At 40.1% G+C, this 12,078-nt stretch overlaps 1 protein-coding gene across 1 annotated transcript; it reads right to left on the bottom strand.

Moving 5' to 3' along the window:
* Positions 1 to 1,010: 1,010 nt before the first annotated feature.
* dcp1a (decapping mRNA 1A) lies at positions 1,011 to 10,379 on the bottom strand. The gene is made up of 9 exons (XM_062391529.1): positions 10,196 to 10,379; positions 9,825 to 9,865; positions 9,214 to 9,341; positions 5,572 to 5,638; positions 5,304 to 5,442; positions 4,862 to 4,957; positions 4,122 to 4,673; positions 3,750 to 3,965; positions 1,011 to 3,449 (listed from the first exon to the last, which is right to left on the bottom strand). The coding sequence occupies exons 1-9, from the start codon at positions 10,325 to 10,327 to the stop codon at positions 3,369 to 3,371; spliced, it is 1,452 nt and encodes a 483-aa protein (XP_062247513.1). The 5' UTR covers positions 10,328 to 10,379; the 3' UTR covers positions 1,011 to 3,368.
* Between the last annotated feature and the right edge of the window lie 1,699 nt (positions 10,380 to 12,078).

Genomic DNA, 12,078 nt, shown 5'->3' with positions numbered 1-12,078 from the left:
GAGGGAAGGGGCGTGTTTGCGAGTAAAGCCTATGAATATGGTTAATCTCGGGCTGAAGGGAGCCTACACCTGACCACCGTGTCACGCAGGAGCGCAGCCAATAGGGGGAAGGCTTTGGGCCGAGGCCATGGCCACACGCGTGCGCGCAAATCCACGTTCACACACTCTAAAAAGCATCTCGACTTCTGCAGCGACAGACACGGAGACAGAAGGACCCAGCTTTAAGTCAATACAGAATTGTAGGCAACCGATAGGAAACAGTAAAGACACAGCACTGAAGCAAAGAGGACATCAATAAAAAGCATATGAAGAGTAAAAATAAGATGAAACAAAACAATATGAAATGATTGAAATGGTCGGTATGATCACAACTAGATTGAAAGAAAAGAAAATAATTCATCCTCAATTATAAAAAATATGAGAAAATATCAGACACTAGTACTTTGTACTAGTGGATTTCGTTGTAGCTGCACCATGTGGTCTGGATTTAAACGGTCACATATCCGCACAAAGGATTTGAATCTGGTGGCGAACAATTGCTTTAGTTGGAAAATATGATGACCAAACTATGATTCAACCCAAAGTAAAGGTGCTCAAGGAGACCATGACATTGTGTATTAATAAATGGATTTAAGGTTATCTGAAGAAATCTCAAGGCAAAGGTATGTTCCCACTGGCTGAGAGGAACTTCTCCATGTGGACAGCAGGAGGCGGGGGAGGTAAATTCTAAGAGGACATGATACAAACTATCATGATCAATTAAGGAAATCAGGAGAAACCTTCACTTTTGCTACTTCATTCAGATCCGAATATCAACTGATTCCAGTTTAATGATGGCAGGATACAACCATTCACTGTTGGGTAGATTAAAAGTAGGTAGATAGTACCATCTAGTGGCCAAACACAGAAACGGCACCATTATCCTGTACTGGAAACAAAGGAGATTTCAGGACAAAGAGAAAAAAATTATAATTATGTACTAATAAGAAATATTCAGTCACGAAATCATGTAATGTAAAAGTAAGCATGGTTTAATCTTTAAAGCTCATTTTCACAGTTGACCACAACACTGCAAAACAAGAACTCCATTTTCAAATCTTTAATTTCACAAAATAATCATAAACAAAATTATGCAGTGACAACAATCTCAGGAAATTAGAAAATTCCCAAATTTCGCAAAGACCTTCCCAAAATCGTACTTCTGCCCACTCAATTAAGATAAATTATATTTCAATGTAAAAGAACATTAAAATCTTAAATATGTGAGCGTAATTAAAAAAATAATCTCTACATTTCAAATCATTCTTCCGTTCATTTAACCACACCTGGTTAAGTAAATCACCTCTGAAATTAACAAATACAAATTGTTCGATCAACTCTCCAGCTGCTGACATATCCTTTTTGCGTTCTAAATTAAAAATGTCTCAATAAGAAAAACAAGTTTGAAGTGACAAAATGTTGATCCGAGTTCAGAGGAAAACAGGACTGGCACATATAAACTGCACGTAAACACCAAATACATTCAAATAGCACGGTCAGATACAAAGGGACAACCAAGGTGAAACTCAAATCACTCGCTCAGGGAGAAAACATTTTGCATTACATGATTTCTGATGTTTATTTATTGTTTTACATGAACCTAAAAGGAACAATTTCTGCACCTAATGTTAACAAAACCTGAGCAAAAATACATGGTTCCTACCTGGAATGACTAGTATACTGGTTGTCTATTAAGCCAACAGCTGATATCACTGTACCATTTGTCAGAAAGCTGTAGAACTTCTTCATGCTTTTACATTATTTTCAGATTGTTTTCATGGTCTTTTTTTGTGCTGAACTTGTGACAAAGGGAAAAAATGAAGCCTGTTGTATTTGTTTCGATATGTACAAGAGCTAATAATAAACATTTTAAATGTTTCATTCCCACTCAGTGTTGCACATCATGAGAAGACAGATCTACTTCTACTTCCTGTTCTGCAGTAGCATTTTACTGCAAAAAATATGTTTTGAGTTTAAGTCATTGTGACCTAAGACGTAATTGGGACTTGGTCAAATAAAATGAGGAGCAGGAATGGAGGTAGTTTATATTTTTCATTATTAATTTGGATTGCTGGTATAAACTAAAACTGGTTTGAAACAGACTGCTGTAATCAACTGTCTCTTCTATTTTTAAGGAATTTAACATATAAGGGGTGAACGTAAACAAGAATCCAAAATTAAGAGCTATAAAGCTTTTTTTAGTGATACTTAAATTATACATCTCTTGCAGAACATTTTGTGTTGATATAAACTTTGTTCAGATAAACTTAGCCCGAGGGCCCATCCTCAAATGGTGGTGTCCCTAAAGGCATCGCGACGGTGGTCTATTGCACATTCTTCTTCAACAACAGAAAGTTCTTGGGAGCTCAGCTGGAGGAGGAGAGATGAACGACACAGGCAGAAAAAAAACTAAAAGAAAGAGGAAGGGTAAGAAGGAATGTGGAGAAATAAAATGTAGCAAAGAGGCGAATTTGTGCGTTCATCTTTCTTTATGAGCATGTCAAAGTCTGTGGGGTAACATTAAAAAAGAAAAACGGAGAGTAATCCATTCTTAGATTGCTTAGCTGCAAGTGCTGCTCCAAACAAGGAAGTTCTTTATCTTCCTCAAACAAGGCAGTAAATCCTCAATAGTCTCCTCCTTATTAAGAGACTAATGGCTGAACCGTCTCTCTGTGGTTCAGAATAAGCTTCAGTCATTGAAAAGAAGATGAGTCCTTTTTAAAGCCACCCAGGTCCCAAACATCTTTCTCTCAAGTAGTCAAAGCTTAGGTGTTATATAAGCGTTCATATACTCTCGCACTGCGAGAACTCCAAACACGTGAGATAAATTTGAAAAGCAGCATCTGTGGTTCTGAGCTGGAAAATGTTTCGCTCTAAGGTCAAACGCCATATAGCTCAAGGTCGTCGAAGCTCCTCTGTGGTCCCCTCTTGTCACATCAGCCACAGCTTAACTTTACAGGCACATGGCCCAAAGTTTCATTACATTTCTTAAGCATTAAAAGGAAAAACTCCAGGCCACAGTTGGAAGTTTTATCTTACCCCTCTCTCCCACAATAGTTGTGGCTCGACGTTCGCTGACAAAAAGTAGACCCATGTTGATATGAGTAGCTGGGGCAGCATCAGTGTTCAGTAAAAGACTCAAACAGGATTAAACAGTTAGGCGCATGCTATAATGACCCTCGGAACACAGACAGGTTGCAGAGTCGTGATGTACAGTGTGTCAAAACCTGTTCGCTGCACTTCTTCAACACACATTAACGTCTGGTCGTCTCACATGTCACAAAGGGGTCGTGGCACTAAAAGTAACAGAGGTGATGTCTGAAGTAGGACTATAGCTTCATGTTGCTGAAGTCCTTGGACAGAGTCTGCAGATAAGCATCGTGAATGGTGCTGAGGAAGTCTGCATCATTCTAGATGGGGAGAAAGTAAAAGAGAGAATGAATGAACAAACTACATGAGTGTGCGTGTGGAGTTTAAGATGACACATCTTGAACTAGAATTAAACCTTTTCAGCTTTACACTTTTTCTTCTTTTTTAGTTAAACTTATAACTTAAAGAAACTTATAAATTAGAACCAGCTAAAACTATCTTAAGATGAAGCAAAATTAAAAAATGGTCCTCGGTCATAAAATTAAGACATTAGTGTTAACCTTTCAAGGCTTATGGAATCCAGTAGTACACTTTTACATGTTTCATGCCCATGGTTTTACCTTAATGAGGTGTATCAGAGTCTCCTGTAGCTGTGTTTTGCTGCAGGGGTCTGGCAGTGACTCTACAGCTGGGCTGGGAGAGGGGGGCTCAGAGGGGGAATGGAGGACCACTGATGCTGCTGTTGTCTTACTGAAGGACTGCTGAAAGGCGCTGGGGGAGAGAAGCACCGAAATCTCAGGCCCTCGAACAGCAAGACCTGGACTCATGGGGACAGCCTGAGAAAAAGGAAAAAGAAAAACATGAGACAAGGCAGAGTAAATTACACAAGAGCAACCGAACTTGTGGTTTTATAATATATTCTGTTTTGGTATTAAAGTATTTGCGAGAGACAGATAGACAAAACCAGCCGCAAAGAAAAGCCTTCAACTCACAGACATGGGTTTGATCAGTTTTGGAGGTTGAGTGAAAACATCCCTCTCTTTGTTGTGCTGGATAATGGGTTTCCCCATGTGCTCGTGGAAGCTGTGGGGTGGGACCAGAGTGCTTGGCAGGAAGCTGGGTGCGAGGATGGGTTTGTGGATGTCTGAATTCATGGATGGAACTGCCGATTTGAGGGAGCTTAATATTTCCTGTCCCAAAAAAGCTCCTGAGACTGAAGGTGGTGGTGCTGCAGGACCGGGGGGGGCAGTCCGCAGCTCTGAGCCCGGATGAGGCACCATGAGAGGTGAAACTGAGCACAGAGGCTGGTGGTCTGACATGGGGACTACTGACTGGAAAACAGGGCTGGAATGAAGTGCATACGGAGCTGGGAGCAGGCCGGGGACCTGGTGTCGCTGGTTGGTGCCGTGGTTATGGATGTAGGAGGGGTCACTGGAAGCATTGGTGGTGTTCTGTGAAGGCATGGCGGGTAGAGAGGGGTCCTTGGGGAGGGACGAGCCAAAGAGCTCCTCAACTGTGATCTGCTTCACTATTGTGTGGGAGCTCTGGTGGGTAAAAAGAACAAATCAATAAGATGGGTTGATCTCCAAATGCTGAACCAAAAATAGGGTTTCATGGCCACTAGAATAAGAATCTCTTTGTTTTCTTTGACAGTCTTTGTATGTAGGAGTAAACAAAATAAACTACTGGGCTTATAAGTATTTTTGTACGCATGTCTCTGTAATGTATGTACCTTCTGAGGTTGTGATGTGCTGTGGGTATGTTCTGTAGTGTGGACAGCTGCTTTCACTCGTTGCTCCGTAGGCCCATCTGTTTCGAATGCCTGACCCTGCATCGAAAAACAGAAATTCAAGATGTATGGATGAAATAAAAAAATATTCATCCAGGGTTGGCCGGAGTTAAAATAAGAAAGATTCACTACAAAGGAGCAATGATAACGCAGCAGGCTCATGTGTCATACAACCAACAACTTTGGCATTTTGGACTATGGTGCTCAGGTCTCCTCACTTATGTCTTTGCTACAAATGCCACATTATCGTTTTTGTATGCGTCATCTGATATGACATCCATTGTGTTACTGTTAAGAACCCATAGGAGTAATGCAGAATAATTTTATTGGTGCTACATAAACAACCTGATACGTTCATATCTACAAGAGTGTGTCGCCTCCTCACTCTCTGGTATTCTTCCTTGGCTTTGCTGAGCAGTTCCAGGATGTCGATGGGCCGTGGTTCTGCAACGCCATTGGTCCTCCCCGGCACTGCCCTCTCTGGTGATTCTCTCTTGACATGGTCCGCCTCTTGTTTTACAATCCTGAAAGAAAGTGAATGCTTGACAGGTTGTCTTCTCAAGTGCAGTGTAAAATTTGAGCTGCTCGGACAACTAACCCCTAATGGGTGAAAAAATTAAACAGATACATAATAGAGATGTTTGTCAACTTACTTGACCATCAGTTGAGCGATACGATGACAGTCCCTCTTGTCATAGAACCAAATACTGTAGATACCCACTGCAAGAAAAACACAGATACTACATATAACATTGATACATAAACAAATCTCTTGACACATACATATATCATCACCAACAAAAATCACTGAGATAATGGTTAGGTTTTACAATTTGCCTTTTTTACAAGTTTATTAATTAATTAAGTAGGTCAGCCTATTGTAACACAACATTTTTTGCCCAAGCCTGGAAAAGTTTCTGCATATTATCAATTACCACTTCTATACTTTTTAGTTGTGAAAGAGGTATGGAATTAGAAGACATTGAAAATATTAGAAGTTCATTAAAAGAAATGGGCATACTAATTCCTCGAGAATGAAGCTCTGGTGTAAAATTACTTTTTAACAGTAGGTACCATCTGCCAAGTCTAAATCCTTTATCTCTTAACATTTGTCTGTTAAGTTGTCACAATTTGAACATGAATTCAATGTGATCATCATTGAACACCAAAATCTTGAACTAGAATTGAACATTTTCCCCAAATGGTTTCCCCCAGATATCACATTCACGTTTTTCGGAATGCACAGCGACTTTGACAACCAAAATCGAAACATATAAAGAAATTCCTTCAAAGCATTCTTGAGATATTCCATTCAAAGATAATGCTAATAACGTTGTGTTGTAATCAAAAACCAAACGCACCATCAAGTACATACAAATATATTGCAGATCCTGGTCATTTGGAATCCCAGGCCAATAGAAGAAAGTAAATACAGAAAGTCTGGCCTAGTCTCAACAACTAGGTGGATGTTTTAAGATTTGGTGGAACATTTCAATAGTTACATTAAAGTAAGAAACATATATTGCTTGAAAAATATGTTTGTGAGCTCAGCTAAAAAACACAATTAATTTCAGTGTTACCCCAAAGGATACAGACCACTTATTATACAATAAAATGTAAGTATAAGTCAGCATTTACAGCTTGTTAGTTTTGTTTGTGTGATGAAACACTGTCGCATTGAAGGTCCCTCAGGAAGCTGTGGTAACCTAGCAACCTGGGTGTTTGTCTTCGTGCATCTACTGCAACCAAGGGGAATATGGAAAGGTGTAAACAAGTGTAGGTGTGTGTGTGAGTTTCTGTGCGTCAAACTACTCAGCTTTCTCGAAACACTATTCTCAGACTTAAAGAAGATTTGTCACCCTTCGGCCGAGGGGCCGAGTTCACCAGGAGTCAACAAGGCTGAGAGCAAGAAACTATTTTCATTTTCATCATTAGTATCATCCTGAAGAATCCAGCTTCCCTTCGTTGGTCTCTGCTCTTTAATCAACTCTCTATCTTGTTCCTATTCAGCTTCACCCTTGTTTTCAGCAGAAGGCGGAATCTAAAACATCTTGAAGATATCTCTTTCTCTCAACATCAGAAATGTGGACATGTCTGACCAAGTAATGCCTCAGAGGAACCAAAGGATTCTTAGCCAGTAAATTGCCAGAAAAAAGCCAGGACAGGACACCAACAGGAAGAATTCATTCTGACCAGTCTTCCAGAGGTGACCGTCAGCTGCCAGGGATTGGAAGCCTCTCCAACATAACTTGAGGAATATTCTCAATATTTTTTTTTCTTCGTTTTTGTTGAACACTTCAACCCAATCTGAGGAATTAAGATGCTGAGTACTGGAGAAGCTGCTCAGGTGTGAAGACTAACAAGAAAACGACATCATGTCTTCCATACCAGCCAAGCTGATGGGCAAAACAAGTCAAAATGGGGAACAGTCAACGCTGACACTGAGCCTGGCAATGCTATTTTTTCTGATAAGCAAACAAATGGGAAAACAATCCAAGTCCTTGTTTGTTGCCTTGATGAAAGTCCTTTTTAGACTTCTGATAGATTACCTCGGCGGCAGTGCTGTCAATTACTTCCTAAAGATCTGAGGAATTTCATCACTTTTCACATTTTCCTGCAGAAAGGTTTCAATGAGGCCAGATGCGTTTGACTGCAGCATTGGCGCGACACTAGATAAAGTCATTAGCAAACTCTTTTAGTGAAATAAAGATGTAAACATAGTCATGATCATTGATTTAACCTTTAGGTCTCTAGGCTGATTTTGCCCCAATGGAGAACAACATCAACAGTGGTCAAAGTAAGCTGAAACTGTGGCCGTCTGGTCAACCTTCATGACGCCATGACTGGAAGAGTCGCCTCAGAGGAAATTTTATTGCTCAATGTGACTCCAAGACACCAAAGTTACTTCAAGCAGAGGGGAAAGGAGATGTTCCAGAGAACACTGAGGAGGTGTTTGTTCTGCATTTTCAGAGGTAATATTTATATCTTTTGCACTTAATGTGTGTGACTGTGAATTTCGCCAACACCTGTGTAACTGTTTACTTGGCATTTCAGAGATATGTACAAATGTATACAATACTTTTGCAAAAACTTCTATGACACAGCAGTGTTTCTTGAAAGTTAGGCTTAACCTAGGGCTGGGTGATAAGACTTCAAATCACTATCTTGATTGTTTAACTTGTTTAACTCGTAAAACTTTAACCTTGATTACGATTAATGAGCAATTATAATTAACACCCCCCAATAGGGTGCATAACTCCACGTTGGTCAACAAGTGACTCTGCTGTTTTCTAATCCCTCACACATAGAACTGATCTTTATGAAAGAAAGCTGAATTCATATTTCTGTTCCTGAGTTGTTGCCTCTTTGGCAACAATGAACTCAAAACTCTGCGCTGCACCATAAGAAGAACTTCTGATACTGCAGGAGTGTGTGGGAAACACTACTGTGTGTGTGTGTGTGTGTGTGTGTGTGTGTCGCCCTTCACACAAATTGACTATTACATTTATTTAGTTATTAATCAATGAGGTTGATCATGAATCCGGCTCATTCCAGTCAATTTAACACTGATTTCCTGGCTGTGTGCTTCATGTTACGTATCATGTTGCATGTGGACTACGTGTGTGCAAAATGTTGGACTATTTTTCAAAGGTCTTTGAATATGTGTGTCCTAAGCTTTATAGTGAATTAAACAATAAAAGTTAACTTTCAGTCCTGTAGCCTTTGTTTATTGTGAAAGTGTAAAGTGAGCGAAGGTAAGCAGAGGGAGTACATGGGGCAGGGTGATAAGGCACGGAACAGTGCAGAAACCCAGTTTAACCGAAATGAGCAAAATTAGGTCGGTTAGAGGTCATGAATGACGGTTTCCATTCATTTCAGTTACTTGCCCGAGCCTAGCGGACACCATTACAAGCTGCTGGGCATAAAGTTGAGAGAAAAAAAATGTTGTAGCTAAGAAACACAGGTTTCCTATAAGGACAAGGGGATTTTTGATACACACAGCATTTATAATGAAGCGAGAAATTGTTTTTGATTCACATCTTCTCCTGGAAGATATCTCACATTTCTCATCACACTGATTCTTAAAATTAATCTTCGACTGGTGTAAGACTTGGGCTTACCTGCAAATTCCCTTATATATTGGGACTTGAAAAAGGTCAAGTGCTGAGAATGTTGGATCACAGAGGACTAAATAATTGACTCTCAAGTACATAACATTTCAACCCACTTTGGCACAAAAAGAGGTTTGTAATGATATCTAATGTTTGAGTGTCTCGATCACACATAACACTCACAGTTGCCGTTCCTGTAGAGCAGGAAGGGATCCTGCAGCTGGAACTCCAAGTCTTTGTTGATCGGCTCCACCAGGTTCTCTGTGCTCAGTCGGTTCATGATGGTGAAGCCATGGTGAGGGGAGGCCGACCTGATAGGAGAGAAGATGAACACACGCTTGGGTACTTATTGTTGGTCTGTGTTGATAAAAAGAATAATAATAAGTTGTTGGGAACAATTACATTATTTACATACTAGAAGCAAATTAAGATGGTTAGGATGACTTTCTAAGAACTGTTAGTGTGGCATAGAACAAAATTTGCCATAATGTGGAAACCTGTTGTGGACATACTAAACTATGGACCTATATAATCTCATTGCGTCTAATAAAGAACCACTGTGTGCACAATGTGGTGATAAGGCAAATAGAAGAACAACAAAGATGAAGAGAGTAGAAATGTCCATGAAATGAAATGTGAATAACCGCAGTTCATGTTTGTTTACAATGACTGCGGCCTACACAGGTGTGCGGACTACGTCAAGTGACAGCGCAGAGAAAAGTTAAGCTGAACAACACAGCAACCTTCATGGTTGTCGTGCCACACGACTTCGTTAAAAACATGAATATGCTCACCTGGTATAAACAAACAGGGTGCCCTCGATTTCGGTCTTCTCCTGAAATGAAACGTGACGTTAGGAGCCAAAAACAAAAAGCGCTAATCCGAAACGTGCTAAATAAAAGCGACGTACGTTGGATGTTAGCATTACCAGCTAACCTGTTAGCTGAGGTAAGAGGACGCTAAGTTAATTGCTAGATTCGTAACACCATTGAAAGAATCCCACTGGAATCAAAACAGTACGTATGTGAACCTATCTGCATAAGTTATACTCAGACAAACGCCACCAGATTCTTTAATTGTGGTTCTTTTTAGGTTTTGGCGTCAAGCTAGCATTAGCATGCTAAGTGGATACACCAAACAGTTTGGGGTCTTGTGACAAACTCACCCATTCGTTGGTCTTGGAGTTGAAGTTGTAGAGAGCCACCTGGCCAGTAACATCGAGCAGTGTCTTAATGTACGGGTCTTGTCTCTGTAGAGCTGCTAAACTCATCATATGTCCAGCATTTAGCGTCTCCATCTTGGATGTGGCTGTTGCTCCCGCACGGTTGAATTTCTGCAGACACTTGAAACTTCCGGTGTTGACCGGAAATCTCAGCTGTGGCGTCTCTGTTTATTCTGCGCACGTTTATCTGAGGTTAAGTTCAGGTAGATGTTCAATCGGTCAGAGTTCCGCTAAAAACGATATGTTTGTTGTAAAATACAGTTAGCCCCTTGAGCTTAGCTTTCCTTGTTTAGTTTAGCCAGTATGCTTTCGAAAATCAAACTTGATATATTACAAACAAATACATTTAATGAGTAAAAACCTCTCATGAGATAAAAAAAATAGACCATGTTGGTGCAAACGTTGTCACATTGGACAGTAATTTTTCCAAAGCAATTGCTTGCTGCTTTGTTGATTTACATAAATTACAAAAACTAGTTACACAACTTGCCAGGTCAAGATAATGTCACACTCGATACCATTCATTTAAATGTGGTAGTGAATAGAAAGGTTTATCATAATCACTAAGGGGACACATTTCCCTTTAACAATGCTGAAAGGATGAGGATTAAATGCACACACACATATAATATATAATAATATTAAAATATTTTTTGTAAGGACCATGTATGTGCATAGAATCCTCCACAGTATCCTCATATTACATAATCCCACTGTGCTGTGTCGCATCTTATATTTTGGTACAATCTGACACGTGGTTTTTAATCTGAGAACCTACATGCATGACAGACCCCAAGTGAAGGGCTTTTCACACATTAAGTGAATGCACAAGATTTCTGTAGAGCTATATTAAATTCAGGCTTTTTACTAGTACACACCCTAACCACAATGATACTGACAAGGGCTAAAGAACAACTCAGCCTCCTGGATTATCCCCAATATTGTATCCTATAATTTAATATTGTTGTCCACTGATCTACATATCTTTAAATCCATCATATGTAAACTTCTGGGAAAGAGACATAGCGTACAATTCTCTGATTGTTTATTATTTGGTCCAGTTGAGCTACAGCTGACTGCTTTACCTGCCACTGAGGGAACATTGGGATTATAATCCTGAGGATTACGCCCTGCCGTGAAACTGTTATCCTTTATACAGGCGCAGGTAATCCTATCCCTGGTAACCTTCCAGCACAGCTCCCTGGAACTCATTTCCTCTCGAACCGCTGCGGAGTGAGGGCAGAAAACGGCGAGATGAGGCCCCAGAGAAGAGCCAGGTGACAGAATGCCGTTCATTATAAGGGGAAGAGCCCTGAGGGGTAAGTCCAAAGAGCTGGAGGACAGAGACTCTTTTGTAGCTTAACTGGAGGGATCGGATGAGACTCAAACTGTGTTTGAAAGCACAAATCACCATTCTTAAGCACTTTTCTTTAAGCATTTGAGACAAAAGTCATTTTGATGTTTGAGCTGATCTAGGAAGTTTCCTGAAAGGCAGGTGCATTCACAGATCATATGTGTATGTGTATACTTTTACAGAAGAGGTCAATTTTCTGCCTAGAGCCTTGACGGAGTGAGGGCATTTCGGGAAAGTGAGGACAGTAGTTTAGGTAGTGTGTGACCCAATTATAAAGTGGGACTGTTTAAGGATTAAGATTTGGTTTCAGATTTAGAATTAGGATCAGGTTAGGGTTATTGTTATTAAAGGTAAATTAGAGTCTAGTGAGTGCATCATGGCAATGATTGTTCTTTAAAGTGTGTGTGTGTGTGTGTTTTTGTTTGGTCCTGGTATGACTCATGTTCTGGGGACAACAAACATGAAGTAAATC

This window comes from Platichthys flesus, chromosome 7, assembly GCF_949316205.1.
Source record: "Platichthys flesus chromosome 7, fPlaFle2.1, whole genome shotgun sequence".
In the NCBI taxonomy this organism is placed as follows: Eukaryota; Metazoa; Chordata; class Actinopteri; order Pleuronectiformes; family Pleuronectidae; genus Platichthys; species Platichthys flesus.
The sequence above is the reverse complement of the archived record's forward strand: the minus strand, read 5'-3'. Positions and strand labels throughout refer to the sequence as shown.

What these genes read in the sequence shown, in the direction of transcription:
- dcp1a (XM_062391529.1), bottom strand. Translation starts at nt 10,327, where the DNA reads ATGGAGACGCTAAATGCTGGACATATGATGAGTTTAGCAGCTCTACAG. An exon ending in GCACATCACAACCTCAGAAG is followed by an intron (nt 4,674 to 4,861) that starts GTACATACATTA and finishes TTTACCCACCAG; the next exon opens with AGCTCCCACACAATAGTGAA. An exon ending in CTCTGATACACCTCATTAAG is followed by an intron (nt 3,450 to 3,749) that starts GTAAAACCATGG and finishes CTCCCCATCTAG; the next exon opens with AATGATGCAGACTTCCTCAG.